This window comes from Aquarana catesbeiana, linkage group LG04, assembly GCF_042186555.1.
Source record: "Aquarana catesbeiana isolate 2022-GZ linkage group LG04, ASM4218655v1, whole genome shotgun sequence".
Taxonomy (NCBI): Eukaryota; Metazoa; Chordata; class Amphibia; order Anura; family Ranidae; genus Aquarana; species Aquarana catesbeiana.
The window spans coordinates 152,553,768-152,574,580 of record NC_133327.1 but is presented as its reverse complement, the minus strand read 5'-3'; the positions used below and the strand labels follow the sequence as shown (position 1 = coordinate 152,574,580).

At 41.5% G+C, this 20,813-nt stretch overlaps 1 protein-coding gene across 1 annotated transcript in view; it reads left to right on the top strand.

The window, feature by feature from the left end:
- SLC9A9 (solute carrier family 9 member A9) overlaps positions 1–20,813 on the top strand; it is a 1,177,825-nt gene that overhangs the window by 337,247 nt on the left and 819,765 nt on the right. The window contains exons 7-8 of the mRNA XM_073625891.1: positions 4,004–4,142; positions 10,223–10,328. Coding sequence (XP_073481992.1) covers positions 4,004–4,142; positions 10,223–10,328 — 245 coding nt within the window. The remainder of the gene's footprint in view (positions 1–4,003; positions 4,143–10,222; positions 10,329–20,813) is intronic.

The following is a 20,813-nucleotide window of genomic DNA, read 5'->3' as shown; positions in this document are numbered from 1 at the left end:
ACTGAGCCAATCCCAGCGAGCGATGTATTCCATTAATGAATACAGAGCCTGCTCAGATTGGAGTAACAACCTCTGCCAATCCGAGCAGGCTACATACTGGACAGTAGCCTGCTCGAATTGGCTTTGAGAGTCAGAGAGGCACGGGCTGATGATGTTACAGCCTCTGCCAATCCGAGCAGGCTTTGTATTAATTAATAGAATACGTTGCTCGCCGTAATTGGCTCAGCGCGGTATGGCTCCAGCAAGAAGAAGAAAATTTAGGGAATATGAAGCCTCGGAAGGGGGGTCGTCTTATACAGTGAGTAGTGGCAAAAACGGTAGAAAAACAGTAAAATTAGGGGGTTGTCTTATACGCCCGGTCACCTTATACACCAGAAAATACGGTATATGGTCATTGATGCAGTTCCCCTAAACAAACGGGGGGGTAAAAAAGATTGGATACTTTACAACCTTGAGGTTTATACTCTGATTTTGACATGCATTTATATCTATAGATCACTAAAATGAGGTTTATTGTATATAGATTATGATTTGAATGCATTATTTTTGATTATTATATCTATTTTTTTATATATATATTTTTATTTTTTCTGGACATTTGTTAATGGATTTGTATGTTTTAATATTAGGATAAATTGAACTTTTTCTATGAGATTGGAGCGTGATTACATCTTGTTGAGCCATCTCTCTGGAATCTAGGACGAAAATAATTATGATATGGGACCATTAGGTTCCATACGAGTGATATATATTTAAACTATATACGTGTTATGTTTTCATGTCTCTGACAGATGACAGGAGGATGTAAAGAAATGTCCACATTTTAAGAGCTGAGTTAGTGGGACCTTTTTGGATTTTGAGGGAGATTTTTTTGGGATTTCTATAATGACTTTTGTACTAAGAAGGTTATAGAGATATATGACTGTAGCATTGGGTAATTTAGATATATTTTTTTGTTTTCAGCATTGTCGTTTATAAACACTAAGGCTCCATTCACACTTGTGCGACTTGTCATGCGACTGTGGAAATATAAAAAGTTGCACTTGAAATCACATGACTTTGGAGTCGCACGAGTATGAAAAGAGCCTGATTCAGACTACTAGGGTGTCCGACTTCTCCTCTGAGTATACTGTAATGCCGGCTTTGATAATCACAACTGACAATTATGGTATACTTGCGGGGGGGGTCCCAGAAACAGGGCAGAGAGACTGGACATGCTACACATGCCCTGTGTACAATTAATTTTTTTGGACGCATGTAGTTAGACTAGTTAAGAAACTTTTATTACGGTTATACAGTAATTGTACGCAGGGACACTAACACATATGCAGGGGCGGACTGACAACTCATAGGGCCCCCGGGCAATAGGAGATTATAGGCCCCCGGGCAATAGGAGAAGATTATGGGGCCCCCGGGCAATAGGAGATTATGGGGCCCCCAGGCAATAGATTATGGGGCCACAATGTATACACACACACGCATACAGTATACACACAGAGACACACAATATACACACACTGAGGACATTGAGCTACTGAGGACAGATTGCTTATATGGAAAATTAAGGTTAAAAAGTAATTCCCTGCATATAGGTTCCCCCCCACCCGACACTTTCTATTCAGAGTACTCATCCCTAGTAGTATACTAAATATGCTGACAGTGCTCCTGCTCATTTAGGTATACTTTATGTTAAGCTAAAGTACAGTATTGCCACAAACTGCCAGATTCCACAAAAAGAGGTCGCCGAGGGGCTATTTTAATTTTACTATGGGGCCCCAATGATACTGTATGTAGTTATGCCCATGCCTCTAGTTCTACACAGGAAATAAATGTAAATTTAAATTTTATTGGAGGTTGGGCTGAAAGGAGAGTTCAGAGTCCAGGATAACACCTAGCACGCTGACATGTGGGGATGGGTGGATGGTTGTGCCATTGCTCTTGACAGTTAAGTCAGGGGAAGAGGCACGTGAGGGAGGAAATATTATAAGCTCGGTTTTGAACAAGTTGAGTTTGAGGAAGTGGTGTGACATCCAGACAAATATGTCTGTTAGTAAGTTAGTGATGCGTGAGGAGACTGATGGAGTGAGTTGAGGAGTGGAGAGATAGATTTGGGTGTCGTCAGCGCAGAAATGATATTGAAAGCCGTGAGAGGCTTTCAATATCAGCTGACCCAGGGAAGAGGTGTAGATTGAAAATAAGAGAGGTACAAGGAACAGAACCTTGGGGGTCCCCGACAGAGAAAGGAAGAGGAGAGGGGGAAGTAGAATTGTAAGTGACACTGAAGGTGTGTTGGGATAGGTAGGATGAGAGCCACTGAAGAGCACAGTCACAGAGACCAAAGTTTTTTGAGGAGGAGGGGGTGGTAAATCGTGTCAAAGGCAGCTGAAAGGTTCAGAAGTAGGAGTACAGAATAGTGTCCCTTGGTTTTTGCAGTTAGTAGGTCATTTGTGTGTGTTTTAAAAGAGCACTTTCTGTGGAGTGTTGAGGGCGAAATCCAGATTGAAGGGTATCAAGAAGGTTATTCTTAATGAAATGGTCACTCAGTTGGTTGTAAATCAAGCGTTCAAGGAGTTTAGAGGAAAAGGGGAGCAAGGAGATAGGGCATAGATTGTTAAGATTGGTAGGGTCCAAGGACAGCTTTTTAAGTATGGGGGTGACCAATGCATGTTTTAGAGCATTGGGGGAGATGCCAGGGGTGAGGTAGAGATTGAAGATGTGGGTTAGAGAGTGTAGGATAGAGTCAGAGGGCGACCGTAGTATTTCAGAGGGAATAGGGTCCAGGGGACAGGTGGTTAGGTAGGCGTTAGAAAAGAGTTTAGCAACTTTGTCTGTAGTAGCAGGTTTCAATAAGGGGAGTGTCAATTGTACCTGTTGACATGGGGTCTTAACTGGGGGAGATATCTGTAGAGTGGAGATTTCATCACAGATTGTATCAATCTTGTTTTTGAAGTGATTAATAATCTCCTGGGCAGTGAGCGAGTCAGTGGGTGGAGGCAGTGCAGGACGAAGTAGAGAGTTGAAGGTAGAGAAGAGTTTACGGGGACTGGATGGGAAGGTGTTAATAAGAGTTGTAAAATAGGTCTGCTTGGCAGTGTGGAGGAAAGAATAGTATTTTTGAAGGGCAGATTTGTATTTGTTGAAGTCTTTGAGAGACTTATGCCCTGTACACAAGGTCGGACATTGATCAGACATTCCGACAACAAAATCCATGGATTTTTTCCGACAGATGTTGGCTCAAACATGTCTTGCATACACACGGTCACACAAAGTTGTCGGAAAATCCGATCGTTCTGAACGTGGTGACATAAAAAACACGTACGTCGGGACTATAAATGGGGCAGTAGTCAATAGCTTTTGTCTCTTAATTTATTCTGAGCATGCGTGGCACTTTGTGCGTCGGATTTGTGTACACACGATCGGAATTTCCAACAATGGATTTTGTTGTCGGAAAATTTTATAGCAAGCTCTCAAACTTTGTGTGTCCGAAATTCCTATGGAAAATGTGTGATGGAGTCTACACATGGTCGGAATTTCCGACAACAAAGGTCCTATCACACATTTTCCGTTGGAAAATCCTATCGTGTGTACAGGGCATTAGTCTTGTGCCACAGACAACGGTGAGTTTGTTGCAGACAGAGCGTCTTAGTTTCTTGCAAGCTTTTTGCATTGGTGAAATGAATTCTAGAAACTAATGGCAGTGTCAATGTAAACTTTCCACACACCATTGAAATTGAATATAGAAAGTATTTCATATCGTTCCCTGTGCTGTTGGCAACAAGCAGACTTTTAGCTTGATTGACTTGATGGCTGTTTTAAAAGCATCTAAAAGCAAGCTTTAGCAAAATCGGCTATAAATATTGATTGTTCTGCCTGCAATATCAGTTTAGCCATAAATGTTAATACATAACTGTTTTCAGCTGTATATTGCAAAAAGTTGAATTATAGTCAATGCTAAGTTTAATTTCCAAACAAGATCTAATTTTGTGTTTGTCTTTTTTTTTAGTTCAATATTAATTTACAGCCCAAAAGAGAACCCGAATGTTTTTGATGCATCTGCTTTCTTCCAATGTGTCGGCAATTTCCTGGGAATCTTTGCAGGCTCATTTGCTATGGGCTCTGCGTATGCAGTTGTTACTGCTTTGATATCCTTTATAGCTTTTAATTATTGAATTATTTTACCATTTCAGATATATTCTGTTCATTTGTCTTCTGTTGAAGCTTGTTAATATATTCTTATGTACTTGTATATTGTTGAGAAGCATAACAGATTCCACGCAGTATTGTTTTACAGAACCTAAAATGACAAAGATAAACAAAGCATCACATATACTAAAGCAATATTAAAGTCAAAGAAACCAAAAAAAACCCCAAATATGCCCCAATCCTCCTCTTCCTGTTTCCCCCATCAGTGCTCCTGACCGCTCCTTGTCAAGTGCCCCCAGAGCAAGCAGCTTGCAGTGGGGGTACTCAAGCAGGCTTGCTCCCGAGCCGCAGCTCTGCATGTCTATTCACACACAGAGCAGCGGCTTGCCCCCCCCCCCATGTCCCCTCATTGGCTCACTGGTTGTGATTGACAGCATGGAGATTGACAGCCAATGGCTCCCACTTCTGTCTTAGCCAATGAGGAGGGAGAGTCTTGTGCACATTGCTGGAGGAAGATCAGGCTCAGGTAAGTATTAAGTGGGGCTGGGGGCACTGCTACACAGAAAAGGTTTTTTACTTTCATACATTGAATTTGTTTAAAAACAATTGAATTGCATAAAAAAAAAAAGACACACTTCATTCTGCAAATTCTGCTAATCACAAAGTTAAGAAACCTTAATTTATATTGCTGAATATTATGAGATTATTTTATGTTAAAGTCTAAAACAGAAAATATAAGAGGCCTTAAAGTGATTGTAAAGTTTTTTGTTTTTTTGTTTTTTTTTTTAATTAAAAATAAACATGTTATACTTACCTCCTCTGTGCAGTGGATTTGCACAGAACAGCCTGGATACTCCTCTTCTCGAGTCCCCCTTCAGCTCTCCTGGCCCCTCCCTCCTGTTGGGTGCACCCACAGCAAGCAGCTTGCTTTGGTGTCACCCAAGCCAAGCCCATTTAGACACAGAGCTGTGGCCTGCCCCGCCCCCTTTCTATTCTCATTGGCTGACTGACTTTGACAGCAGTGGGAGCCAATGGTGCCGCACTGCTGTCTTAGCCAATGAGGAGGGGAGTCCAGGACGGCTGAGACATTCCTACAACATCGCTGGATCTAGATGGACCTCAGGTAAGTATTTAAGTATTGTGAATAAGAGAAAAGAAACTGCTGCACCAACTCAATTGTGTAAAGCGGCCAGCACTGACAATTAGACAAATTGTGTGTAGAAATGAGAGATAAAAAGTGCAGCGCTATATTTAAATAGAAAACACATAATAATGTGAAGGTGACTTAAAGGGGTCTATATGTGGATCACCCCTATGTAAAGATATGGTTTTGACCAGCACCATTAATCTATAGGTATCAACAAAGGGTCTTGTGAAAACACCTGTAAATATTTATGCAATATACTCAATGAAGAAGTGTTATCTCACACAAACAATATAACTGCATCATGACAATCCTAAAAAAGCGTAAACTTAAATCTTACTCCAAAATATCATAAAACATTGTAGTGGGAAAATAACAAATGTGAATGAATGGACTCAAAAAAGTCTCTGGGGGTTTAACAGTTCTTTCGAATGTGGGGGTGATCTCAGAACGTATATTCGGATCTCACCCTGCTACATGCATGTTCAAATCAAGGAATCAAGGCCCCCTTTCTATTCTCATTGGCTGACTGACTTTGACAGCAGAGGGAGCCAATGGTGCCGCACTGCTGACTTAGCCAATGAGGAGGGGAGACCCGGACGGCCGAGACTTTCCTACAACATCGCTGGATCTAGATGGACCTCAGGTAAGTATTTAAGTATTAGGGGGTGCTGTTGAGCTGCTGCACACAGAAGGCTTTTTATCTTAATGCATGAATGCATTAAGATAAACCTTCTGCCTTTACAACCACATTAAAGTGCAACCGTGGTTGGACTATGGATGTAATTTACATATTCATAACAAGCAGTAATTAATCAACAGAAGCACTGTATCTTTTAGTATCTCAACTTTACTGTTCTCCCATTATGGCGGTGACTTAACAGCCTGACTGTCTTCCCATCCCTAATGTAAACATAGAGCAGTTTCACAGAAAGAGGTAGAGAACAGAGTGCAGAGGCCATATTTGAAGGACTTTACTGCTTTTCTTGTGAAATTCAATGATGAATTTTACCCCTATGTACACAGCTACAGATGCCAGTGGGTGCCAGATTCAAAAGTAATTTGACTGTCCATAGCCTTGTTACATTTTTCTTTAAGTACAGTAAAACCTTGAATTGCGAGCATAAGTAGTTCCAGAAACATGCTTGTAATCCAACGCCAATGACCAACACTTCTGTTCACTGTTGAGTTTTTGATTTAAATGCATTTAAATGCATATGTAAAATCAGATCCATTACTGCTAAATATCCAGGAATGAGCAAAAGCTCATAAAAGCTAAGAACAAAAATACTTTCAAAGCTGTACATGATCTGAAACTCTAATGTAATTGTTTGGTTCCATCAAGGGAACTAGATGAGGAGAGTCAATACATGTTTAAGGAAAAGCAGTACATTCCACTTTCTCTTTAGACTTGAACCTGAGACCACTGTGATAATTATTTGAGTGCTGACAGCAGGAAAACTCATCCTTTTATCTGCAGCATAGTAGGCACAAACTAAAGTGAATATGTGTAAGATAACCTGTGCCTAAAAGGTCACAATATGTATTAGTAGCATTTATAGAAACCTGATAAACATTAGTCATTCGTTGCACTTGGAGCCTAATAGTTTGGATGTCAAATCCAGCAATCTCTCCCTCTCATCCCTCTCCAGGAGACATGGCTTGAGGAATTGTATGCACCTTTGATGTTTTATGGGAGAGCGAGGGACTAAAGAATATAGATTATTTCTCTTTCACATCTTGACATGCTTAGGACATTCACAGGTGCATATTTTTGTGATCACTTAAATAAATATATATATATATATACACACACACACACACAGTTGTGCTCATAAGTTTACACTATGGCAGAATTTATGATTTCTTTTTTCAGAGAATATGAATGATAACACAAAAACATTTCTTTCACTCATGGTTAGTGTTTGGCTGAAGCCATTTATTATCAATCAACTGTGTTTACTCTTTTTAAATCATAATCACAACAGAAACTACCCAAATTACCCTGATCAAAGGTTTACATATCCTGGTGATTTTTGGCCTGATAACATGCACACAAGTTGACACAAAAGGGTTTTAATGGCTTGACCCTTGCATCTTCCATCCAGTGCTGCACTGTCAGAAACCATAAAATCAGACCGAGATAAAAGTACAGTTAAATCACACTTGTTTAATAATAAAAGTAAAAAGAACAAACATAGTCAAAACATAGCCAAATGTTGGTAATGTCAGTAACCGGAACAGATAGTCAGCCAAGCTAGATGTCATTGATGAAAGTAGTGGAACAGCAAGCAGGATCTGGAGCCAGAAGGGATGTCAGCAAAGCCAGTCTTTAAACAGGAACGCAGGAGAGTTTTTTGATGTGATGTGACCAAGGCGAAGGCATAAGCTCCTCTGGACTGGACGGCTTAAATAGGAAGGACTGACAAGCAGGATCATGAACAGCTGAGTAACTGTGGAGAGAGATGGGAGCTGACAATTAGCCGACAGCTGAGCGGCCTAGAGCTGCTTAGAGAAGGAAGGGCTGAGCCCAGCCCTGACATGCACTGACGTTTCTGGATTCTGAGTCATGGGGAAAGCAAAAGAGTTGTCAAAGGATTTGTGGGAAAAGGTAGTTGAACTGTATAAAACAAGAAAGGGATATAAAAAGATATCCAAAGAATTCAGAATGCCAAACAGCAGTGTTCAGACTCTAAGCAAGAAGTGGAAAATGAGGGGTTCTGTTGAACCCAAACCACGGTCAGGTAGACCAACTAAAATTTTAGCCACAACTGCCAGGAAGATTGTTCGGGATGCAAAGAAAAACCCACAAATAACTTCAGGTGAAATACAGGACTCTCTGAAAACATGTGGTGTGGCTGTTTCAAGATGCACAAATAGAAAGATGGGCTGCATGGAGTCTCCAGAAGAAAGCCATTACTACGCAAATGCCACAAAGTATCCCGTTTACAATACGCCAAACAGAACAGATACAAGCCTCAAACCTTCTGACACAATGTCATTTGGAGTGATGAGACCAAAATTTTGCTTTTTGGCCACAACCATAAAACTCTACATTTGGAGAGGAGTCAACTAGGCCTATGATGAAAGGTACACCATTCCTACTGTGAAACACGGAGGTGGATTGCTGCTGTTTAGCCATTAATGTCTAAACCACTGGCAACAAAAGTGAGCACACCCCTAAGTGAAAATGCCCAATTGGCCATTTTCCCTCCCTGGTGTCATGTGACTTGTTAGTGTTACAAGGTCTTAGGTGTGAATAGGGAGCAGGTGTGTTAAATTTGGTGTTATCGCTCTCACTCTCTCATACTGTTCACTGGAAGTTCAACATGGCACCTCATGGCAAAGAACTCTCTGAGGATCGAAAAAATGAATTGTTGCTCTACATAAAGATGGCCTAGGTTATAAGAAGATTGCTAAGACCCTGAAACTGAGCTGCAGTATGGTGGCCAAGACCATATAGCAGTTTAACAGGACAGGTTCCACTCAGAACAGGCTTCGCCATGGTCGACGAAAGAAGTTGAGTGCACGTGCTCAGCATCATATCATATCCAGAGGTTGTTTTTGGGAAATAGACCTATGAGTGCTGCCAACATTGCTGCAGAGGTTGAAGGGGTGGGGGGTCAGCCTGTCAGTGCTCAGACCATACGCTGCACACTGCTTCAAATTGGTCTGCATAGCTGTTGTCCCAGAAGGAAGCCTCTTCTAAAGATGATGCACAAGAAAGCCCACAAACAGTTTGCTGAAGACAAGCAGACTAAGGACATGGATTACTGGAATCATGTCCTGTTGTCTGATAAGACCAAGATAAACGTATTTGGTTCAGATGGTGTCAAGCGTGTGTGGTGGCAACCAGGTGAGGAGTACAAAGACAAGTGTGTCTTGCCTACAGTCAAGCATGGTGGTAGGAGTGTCATGGTCTGGGGCTGCATGAGTGCTGCCGGCACTAGGGAGCTGCAGTTCATTAAGGGAACCATGATTGCCAACATGTACTGTGACATACTGAAGCAGAGCATGATCCCCTCCCTTCGGAGTCTGGGCTGCAGGGCAGTATTCCAACATGATAACAACCCCAAACACACCTCCAAGACGACCACTGCCTCGCTAAAGAAGCTGAGGGTAAAGGTGATGGACTGGCCAAGCATGTCTCCAGACCTAAACCCTATTGAGCATTTGTGGAGCATCCTCAAATGGAAGGTGGAGGAGCGCAAGGTCTCTAACATCCACCAGCTGATGTTGTTATAGAGAAATGGAAGAGGACTCCAGTGGCAACCTGTGAAGCTCTGGTGAAATCCATGCCCAAGAGGGTTAAGGCAGTGCTGGAAAATAATAGTGGCCACACAAAATACTGACACGTTGGGCCCAATTTGGACATTTTTACTTAGGGGTGTACTTACTTTTGTTGCCAGCGGTTTAGACATTAATGGCTTTGTGTTGAGTTATTTTGAAGAGGCAGCAAATTTACACTGTTATACAAGCTGTACACTCACTACTTTACATTGTAGCAAAGTGACATTTCTTCAGTGTTATCACATGAAAAGATATAATAAAATATTTACAAAAATGTGAGGGGTGTACTCACTTTTGTGAGATACTGTATACTTTAATCATGAGGCCCATTTTTGTTCTTGGAAACATGATTCTTTAAAAATAATTGAGACTTTTGTAAACTCAGATTTTCCAAGGTTTTCAGGAATGACTGATAATATATTTGGTATTATTGGTATTATCTCTGTCCCACTATAAATAAATAAAAGCCTTAGTAAGACACTCCGATTACAACTTTATCAAACTGGGTTTATATACCTTTTTAGAAATGGCAAAATGTTTTCTGCACTAGATTGTTACATGCCGTATTTCTAGATCTAGTAAGGAATTGTAGAGATGATTGTGCATATATGAATTTTCTTGTGTTTTCCTTAATGCATTGCTTACTTGACAAAATTTACCAAGTTGTGTGAGTTCCCTATGCTGGAAACAGGACTATTTTTCCTACTATCATGGAGTGCCTTCCTATCTGCAGAAGCTGTGGGGCTAACAGGTATGTGCAGACTGTCAGTGTACATAGCAGATGAACTGAAATTATGTTCCTACGTGATTATTTCCATTTCAGTGGGGGCACACTCTCTCCATTTCTCCATGCAGACACGCTGATAAAGTAAGTAGGCGAGGCCAAGTGGCTGGGGGCATCTGTACACATTCTGATTGGTCCTTGAAACTTTGGAAATGGTATCAGAGCCTATAGTCTGATTGCACACTGTAACACTGGCTTGTGGGTGTGATTCTTCTTTTTCCTGATTGTTGTAGTTACTGTGCTGATCCTGACCTCAGTTGAGCTTCTTACCAAACTTCAAAGCAGCCAGCCTTAGCAAAGTGTTCATATCCAAATTGCTTCCCCAGCTTAAAAGATCGAAAAGATTAATGTTTCTCCTTATAACGTTTAGTAAAGCTAAGTACATGCAGGAAGTTTTTTCTTCTTGTTCAACCCAGCGGGCTGAACAAAAAAATATTGAACGGTCACCATACTAACACATCTGATGTTAGTGCTGCAATCTTCCCGCTGAGCTATTGTGTTCTGACAGGGGAACCATTGGCTGCTAGCGCTGATTAGAAGATGGTTTTCCAGCATGCTAGTTCGACAGAAGCCAATCATGAGATCGGTCGGACAGGCTGCTGTGCACAGGAGGCCATTTGTCGACCGGTGTCTGTTGAACCGTGTTTACCAACCTTAAGATGGTACAGCTCAGCTTGCTACTACTCCTGACTTTTACTGTTATGCTATTTCTTTGGTGCTTAGCTTCCTTGTTTCTTCCTTAGCTATAAATCATAGCACAACTTTCAATTATGCTGCCCTGTCATCGTTTGGTACTGGGGTGACCCCCTGCTAGACCTTGGCTACCCTCAATTTCTATTGTGTGAACTGTCTGATAACACCTAGGCTTTGTCATATATTACGCCTAGTCATCCATCTCTTGGGTACAGATGTCTAATACAGACACTGTATTTCATAGCCAGATTCCTGACACACACATGCACTGGACCATACTGACCACAAGGTAACTGTTAAAGGGTAACTCCACGTTCGTGGGGAAAAAAATAGCAAATAAAGAAAAAATATTATAGCACGTATAATTGCATCTAATCATATTGTAATTGAATTTTATTAAAAATTACCTTTCCTTTTCAATCTGTAGCAACTGTAATTTTCTGAGAATGCATTGCAATATGGCTACCTGGAGTTGTTCTGTACACAGAGTTTGTACTGACCACTCCCCAACAACATCATTTCTTGCTTGTGTGATTGGCTCACCAATTTTCCCAGAAGTCTGCTTAAGATACAAATCAAGTTTCAGGCATCCCCTGCAACAAAAATGTCATTTTTGGAGAGATACTTTCAATAGGAGCACGTCTAAAGGGATGCAGGCCCAGCTGATTTCCTCATTAGTGCCCTGCAGCTACACACCTGACAATTATGAAACCACTCCTATTAGACCCACTCAGTACAGAGGCACAGACAAACACGCATGGATTTCTTCAGAATAACAAAAAGTAGGCATCTGCAACAAAGGCTGTTATAATCCTTGCAATGTTCATCACCCAGAGGGGATTTTTTTTTCTCAATAAAAGTGGAGTTACGCTTTAAAGGTGAAATCTGCTGATGCTTAAAGTTTTTGCAGGTGGTTGCTTTGGCTTAAAATGGCCATACGCAGCCTTATAAAAAAATCCAGTGGATTTGAGCATGTGTTGTGACAGTTGGTGTGTAGGGTATAACAAGAAAAAATATAAATATTATTTAGGAGACTTTTTTACATTTTTATTGTACAATGTGTTTGACAGTTGTTTTTTATTTAGAATAATATAATGATTCTTTTATGAAACTAGCCCCAAATCCTTAATCATTCAAGCTGACTCAAGCTCATGCAAGGATGGACAGACTTCTTGTCACACGATGTTCTACCTGCCTGTGGCTGCCCTTATTGAATTGTGCATGGCATCATTATTGTTTGCACTGTCTTGTGCAATAAATTGAAAGTGCTAAAAAACATTCTTATTGGTTTTACTGTAGATGTCCAGAATTGTTATTAAAAAAAAAGTTGTATTGCATGCAAAGTTTTCAGAGAGTCATGGTATTTAAATGAGTGTAGCTTTTATCATAAATTGTTATATCAATTTTCTTTTTAGGCTTAATTTACAGGATTATTCAGTTTGCATTTTTAAATTGCAGTGGTAAAAAGGCAATACGATATAATTCAGGATATCTGGCAGAATTGTGTGAGCTAAGAAATGTTTGAGAGTCTAATATATCACAGTGCACTGTAAAACTGTGCCTGTAAATCATAGATTATGTGCAGGACTTCAAGAGCTCCGACTTTGCTCCAGGCTGGAATCCAATGATAGCTGCACAGAGCCAGACCATTTACACATACAAAAAAGGTAGCTCATTTGTTGCTGGAGATTAAGGGGCTATTTCAAAAATAAAATGCATTCCTTAAAAACCTAAAACTTAATTGTGGGTGGAGGGTGAAGGGACAGATACAGTGGATGTAATTTATTCACATTTTCAGCTTCTCTGTTTGAATTCAGCACTCATTAGTTTCATCTTCAAACCTATCCAAATGTATCTGCAGATGGCCATTCACTACTGTGCAGATATTTTAAAAGCTTTTTTCAAGTCTTGATTGAGAAAAAAGGGATGTATATAAAGAAAAAATAAAAAAGACCAAAGCAATCTGCCACCCTCGGTTTTAAATGTTTTTCAGGTTTCAGGGCAACAAAAAAATTGCAATTATTTGATCACTTAAACTTGAGAAATGATTGAAACTGTGAGTGGTAAATTGGTCATTGGAAGCCTCCATAATTTCCACATATATGGCTAGCAGTAACCTCACTGACTTCTATGGAACACCTCCATACATCCATATGGTGTATATCTAAGCTTATATTTTGGTTTGGAAGCTTTCCTTGAGGACACTTCACTTTTGCCTTTTTGTTAACTAGAAAATATTTATTGAAAGATGAATCCACCTTTGAGAAAGTGTTTTGAGAAGTTAAAGCACAATGTACATTTAATTATATACGTAGCTGTTTTAATTTTGGTAAAATCATTTTTTCTTTTTTCAAATCAGCACATGAAACTCTACTCACATTCAATGCGTTAAGTGTCCCTTTGTTGCTTGGTACCCCGGCAGTGGTAATCTTCCCGTGCTGCGGGGCTTAGTAAAAGCACTAGATCCACCCGCCCATTCCACCCCATTTACATTTATCTTTATAAAAGTTGTACTATAGCTTCTGTCAATGAAAAGCAATCTATCAATAGAGGACAGTTGGATGAATGAAAGGTCTGCCTCCTTCGTTCATAGACCGCTTTTCACTGATGGAAGTACAACTTCTATTAATGGAGGAGGGGGGTGGAAAGTCGGTACTCTTGATAAGTACCTGTGACAGGTCCAACACTTGTATTAACCCCTGGAGCACCAGAAGATTACAGCTGTAGGGAAGAGGTGGGGGGGGATCAGAGGACTTTGGGTTTAAACTTAGGGAACAGCCACCAGTACAAGGGACAATTGGCATTGAATATAAGTACAATTCCTTGTGCTGATTTAAAAAAAAACAACTAAATTTAGGCTTTATATACATATCTTAATTGTACAGAACATAGGCTGAGTATTCATAGGCTCTGGGTTATCAGGCTGGTACCTTCACGCAATTGGACACTGGCAAAGCTTTTAAGCCCTCTCTTATAACTCTGCCCCATTTTGTGAGTTCTCAGTGTTTTGCTAGTGTCCTAAGGTGGAGAACCTCCTTTTCTTTATGGAGTAATCAGCCTAACTACTTTATTTTTTTTTCTTTTTGGTTTCTTCAATCAACTCTTTAATTAACCCTTCACTGTCTTCTAATACAACCTTAGAAGCAGTGTGTCCAAATCAGTGCAAGCTAGGTTAAACTCACAGGTGTACCCAGACCCCAGGAAGCAGGGGAGCTGGTGGGGAGGAGGGGGGTTTGTCAGCCTGTAATGTTACTTTGGTCACTGGTTCTTGCTTAGGTGCCTATCCTGGCATATAGCAGAACATGTGCAGTGTGCAGTTAGCCACAGGGCACTATACAGGTCCAGGGCCATGGTCCATCTTTATGAAACCCAGACCTGAAGACCCCTCCTAGACAGTATAGGAACCAGTGTTGTGGATGGGTAAGACAGGATCATCATTTGTCTTTGACCACTACTGTATAAACCAAGGCTATGGTTGGAATGTATTCATTTTACAGTGTCAACTGTTCAAACTTGGTGTTAAAACTCAACCATTCAGAGCTTAGTCTTATGTTGATGACCAGGTGTTAAATCACACTGCAGGTTGCACTCTTTACAGCCACTTCCACTTCAAGCCCTTTTGAGGTATTTAGGTGCTTTCTCCCACCTTTTTCCTTTTTTTACTGGATTGTCTTTATCAGGGTTGCTGCATATTCCTTCTCGGACATGCTTACCTAATATTCTGCACCCTACTCCGTGAGTGCCGCACAGGAGATTACCCTCCTGTCATGGCAAAAGCTCAGATGAATATCCACTCTGCCAAAGGCCTGCACAACACAACCTCATAGTGAGGATGCTTCCCTTGCACTGGATCAGAACTCAATTTAAATTTCAGTCTCTGCATCTGACTTTATGTCCGGGGCTTCAAAATGCCAGGTATGCCCAGCCTAGGAGAGGTGGATGTAGAAAGGAATGAAGATGACCCAGAAGCAGTGTTAGAGAAGGCTTTGGAAGATTTCTCACAAACAGACTCTTATGCACCTAAAAATTGCAGCTTCATGCAATATGCTTGCTAATGTGGATATGCTCACTTCTGCTGTGCGCAAAAGCTTTGGTATTGAAACACTTGAATCTCCTCCATCTCACTATGCCCCTCTGGGTACAAAGAGACCTGCTAAATATTTAAAGATATTTCCCGTTCACTAAAAAATAGAATGGGCAATTTACAAAGATTGGGTCAATCCTGGAAGGATCATCACTCTGTCGAAAATCATTGCTGCACTCTATCCAATGAAAAAAGAGTTCATTAAAAATCAATCTATTCCAGTAGTTGATGCTCCCATCTCAGTCTTATCAAACATTTCCTTGCACTATTTGAAGATTTTCCTTCGTTCAAAGATTCTGCAGATAGGATGTCTGGGATGCTCTTAAAGGCTTTCCTTATACTTGCAGGCCCAGCTCTGCAACCAGTTATTGCTGCAGTTTCTGTCTTTCAGACTGCAGCTAACTGGACTCGGGCATTCAACAACAAACATGATCCTGTATTCTAGGACCCTGCTTGTCATGTATGGGGACTGGTCTTGTATGGTTGGGATTGTGGATCTTCTGTGCAGCCCACGGGCTGGATGGTTGTGTGCTTAGAGAGCACACCCATGAAGGCGACAGCTTGGTACAGGAAAGCACAGAGATGAGAATTATGGAAAGCACGGAATACAAGACTCAGGAATGGCAGGAGTATAGTACAGCACTGGGGTGCTGGTCTTACAGGCAGGAAAGACACTAATATACTAGTAATGCCGCGTACACACGAGCGGACTTGGTGCGGAGGACGGGAGTCCGACGCATAATTCAATCGTGTGTGGGCTCCAGCGGACTTTTTTTCCCCAAAAGTTTGACGGACCTAGAAATGAAACATGTTTCAAATCTTTCCGACGGACTCGAGTCCGGTCGAAAAGTCCACTCGTCTGTATGCTAATCCGACGGACAAAAACCGACGCTAGGGCAGCTATTGGCTACTGGCTATCAACTTCCTTGTTTTAGTCATCACGTACAAATCCGTCGGACTTTGGTTGATCGTGTGTAGGCAAGTCTGTTCATTCGGAAAGTCCGTCGTAAAGTCCGTCGAAAAGTCCGCCAGACCTAGTCCATTGAAAAGTCCACCCATGTGTACGCGGCATTAGAAACACTTGCTGTGGGGTACAGGGCTCACAAGTAGACAGGAGTATCTTAGCAGCAATGTAATGCTGAGCTTACAGTAACACAGAAGTGCACAAGGGTTCTAGGGAATGTATGTACACAGGAATACAGATGAGGTACACAATCTGTCTCGGACAGGAAGGATACCTATTGGTACTCACAGGAAGAACCCAGCCTGCCTGCACGTATAGCGAAGGTGAGTGCCCATGGAAAAGACAAAGCACATAGTCTAAGGTCTTCTCCAGAGCTCTTAAAGGTGGAAATGGGTTGTACTGCAAACAATTCCCAGGTTGCATTTCTTTGACTCACCCGAGCAGGCAGCCACTGGGAACTAACTGCTGATAAGCAGATAAGAATCCCTTGCAGTTCTGAGGTGCAGGGATCACAGGACAGTAGAAAGTGAAGCCCAAACTGGCAGGTGTACATGGAAACACACTGAGAGACAGGTGCACAGAGACACACAGGGCAACTAGCAATGCAATGTGTGACGAATTAGCAATGAAAAGAGACAAACTGGAATATCTAGGAGCAGGTAGAGGTGCACAGGGACACTGAGAAGGAAAAAGATTAGAAGTACACTGAGAGACACTGAAGCAGAACGCAGAAACAGGTGGTAAGAAATAGCAGAAGTAAACTCACAAGGGGTCACAGAGGGTCTGGAAGGCTGAAAGTTGGCAAAGGCGCACAAGGGAAACAGAGGTATGAGAACACTGGAATGCTAGCAAAGACAAACCGAGGCACAAAGACACTGGGATGCTCAAAGAACACAACAGGATATAGGTTGCAAGCAGGACCACACTGAGAGTCACTGGAGACAGGCTGAAGGACACCAAGGGTATGAAACCACACTGGAAGTCACTGGGAGACATTTGCAAAGCACTGGGAACAAGAAGAATCCAGTTACAGGATCCCTAGGAATATCAGGGTCACTAGTAGTCTTTGAGAACATAGAACACTAGGAGTATACAGTAGGGGTCACATGTAAACTACCCAGGAAGCTAGGGACACTAGGAAACTTCTCTACCAGGTAATATGGTGGGCACAAGGAATCTTCTCTACTAGGAAATACTCGGGACACTAAAACATTTCCACTAAGGATTACTGCGGAACACTAGGAACACTTCTCTGCTAAGAAACATGGGAGAAACTAGGACTCTTCTTGGAAATCACTGGGAAACCCTGGGGTACCTGGAGCTAGGAACACTAGCTGTTTCACAGGCCATGCCTGAGGACATGAGCCAAGCTTAAACAGAACATAGATGGCCTAGTTGAACTGGGCACGTAACTAATTAAATCAACAGCAGTGGTTAACCAGCCTTGAAGAGAATACACTGCTTTTTTTTAGTGCTCATGCTCAGGAAATACGCTCAAAGAGACATTCCTTGTCGAGATACTCTATGAGGGTTCTAGGCCTGATGGTAGCCTTTTTCTAGGCTGTCCAGTTCATCCAATTTCATTTGAGACCTATACATTAGACATCTTGTTGACATCTTGTTGACCTGAAACAAGCATGCTCCTTCTAATCTACCAATGCTCCAGTCCATCCAAGCAAGGGGTTTCTTGGTGGATATCCAGTCTATCCTTAACAATGGTGAAGTCTTTTCTTCCTTATCACTGGAAAGTGTCAAAAACACATGCCAGTCTTTCGAGCTGGGGAGGAGTGCTCCAGTGCCTGTTGGTTCATGTAACATGGTCATAGATGGAATCCAAGTTCTCAACAGAGCTAGACCACCCCCCCCTTTCTGCAAGGACCGCCAATCAGGCCACAATCAGACAATTGCATGGCTGTGGCCTATATCATCCACCAAGGGGGCACCAGGATTCATGCAGCCTTGAAGAAAGCAAGCCAGCTCATCTCATATTAAAAAAAATGATCTCATTGATTAAGACTGTCTATTGATTTCTGCTGTCTTCATCTCATGAGTGGAAAGCTAGAAGGCAGATTACCTCAGCCGCCACCGTCTAGATCAAGGGGAATGCATCCTTCAATGTGGCCCGGGCCTCCAAAATCAACAGTAAGCTACCTCTGTTTGCGTCCAAGACCAAGGACACTCTAGCACTGGCATTGGATGCCTTGATAATTCCTTGGTCTCAGTTCAGGCTAATCTATGTCTTCCCTCCACTGCAAATTCTACCTTGCCTGCCCCACAAAATAGAACAACAGAAGAAACCAGTAATTTTAATTTCACCAAACTGGCCCAGAAGAACCTGGTACACAGACATACTTAGACTACTAGGAGCCACACCTGGCCTCTCCCCAACAAGCCAGAACTTCTGCCTCAGGGCCCTCTATTTCATCCTGCTTCTCAGTCACTAACTTTATTGGCATGGCTGTTGAAACCCAGGTCTTAAAAAAAACTGAGGGGTCTCTGAGTCTGTCATTCCTACCTTGCTGAAAGCAAGAAAAGCTACTTCTAGAAAGATCTGCTACTGTATCTGGAAATCCTTCTTTGCCTGGTGTGAACCATGTTCCAAAGCTTACTCTGTGCCTTGCATTCTTGCCTTCCTTCAATCAGGACATGACCAGATATTGGCCTTAAGCACTCAAAGGACAGGTTTCAGCTCTGTCCTCTCTTTTTCAAAAACCTCAGGCATTGTTTTCTGTTCAAAAACTTTATTCAGGGTGCATCTTGGATCAGGCTTTTCTTTCAGCTTGGCTCTCTCTGCCCTGCAGAAACCATCCTTTGAACCCATCAGGGATATCTCCTTAGATGACCTCACCCACCTCCAGTTTCACTCCGTACTGGAAGTGACATCACCTCGCTCTGCCCGAAGCATTGTGTCATAGATCACATGACTTCTTCAGGGAACCCTGCAGATCCCTGAAAAAGTCATGTGATCTATGATCTCACATCGGTCAGAGCCAGGTGACATCAATTCCAATACATGTTGAAGCTGAAATTGGGTGAGATTTACAGTGTTTGGCATACTACATGACCTTATAGTGATATGCGGGTTTCGATATATGTGAAGTTGAGTGCAATTCTTTTATAAGTAAAGCATCACTTTGTTTTAAATTATTTTTACACTTTTGGTGATTTCTCTTTTCTCGGAGTGTTACCCCTGTATGCGGAGGGAGGAACAGGATCTCCTAAAGCAGTGATGGCGAACCTTGGCACCCCAGATGTTTTGGAACTACATTTCCCATGATGCTCAACTACACTGCAGAGTGCATGAGCATCATGGGAAATGTATTTCCAAAACAACTGGGGTGCCAAGGTTTGCCATCACTGTTCTAAAGGGTCCTATACATGTCATCACTTACCTCCAGAGGGTATCCTGAGAGAGTCAAAAGCCGTCAGTGATCTCTGAGCTGAGGAATTTTGCACATAGACATTTAGACATTAATGGCTGTGTGTTGAGTTATTTTGAGGGGACAGCAAATTTACACTGTTATACAAGCTGTAAACTCACTACTTTACATTGTAGCAAAGTGTCATTTCTTCAATGTTGTCACATGAAAAGATATAATAAAATATTTTTAAAAATGTGAGGGGTGTACTCACTTTTGTGAGATACTGTAGGTTATAAAGGTCCAATTTTAAAGGTGAGCACATAAGGTGGATGGTGGTGGAATTCCTATTCTATCACTCTCATCAGAACACTGCCTCACACTAACTGAGATGTCCTGTAAAAAGTGTACATTTCATATTTCATATTCACAGTAGCATGAGTGGTATGTGCATTGTACTATGTTGAACTTTGCAGCACTGGGGTTGTAGTAATCACCCACCCTCCAATGGCGAGGACATCAAGAAAAGAGAACACAATGAATACTTTTCCTGGATGGACTCACATTAGTAAATGTGGGATTCTCCCAGTGTGGTGGATTTGTGGTATTAATCTACATCACATTTTTTTTTGGATGCATTAGTTGAAACAATTGTTATATTTTTATAGCAGTTTGAATTTGTGACTAGTACAAGGGTTGTGTTATTATTGACTTAATTGCATTAAATGCTGATAACGTGTAGTTTCATATTAGACATCACCCCATTTTTGTATTTTATGCATTATTGGTTTGAGATTTCACCTCATTTTTTATGCACATTTAGCCCTCGTTCACACCGAATCCTACTTTGAAATCGTGCAACTTTACTTGAAATCGCACATTTGTAAAGCCACACATCAGTGGGACTTTAGGTGCGACTTGGTTGACATCTGTGCTACTTCATCAACAGATGTTTATGCAGGTCGCATCTGAAATTGCTAAAAATAGTGCAGTAACTTATTTTTCAAATCAGTGCGGCACCGCAAAGTCGTCGTCACTGCGATTTGAACAGTTTAATTGCAGACAATAGGGTGCGATTTGTCAAGTGATGTGAATCTGTCAAATTGCATGACAAGTCATAATGGTGGGAATGGAGGCTTAGTTTTAGGGGCAACAGTGCATTTTATTATTTTATGTGTGGGAACACACAGCAGATGCTAGCGACAGCAATATTTATAGGGTAAACTAATGGCAGTGCATAAGTTCTCTGCTAACACATCCCTTTTGTAGTGATATACCCCTTAGGGGTATCCCACAATAAAAAAATATTTTTATTGCAGAGGATGTCTTGAACCTGATTTGTATCTTGGTGC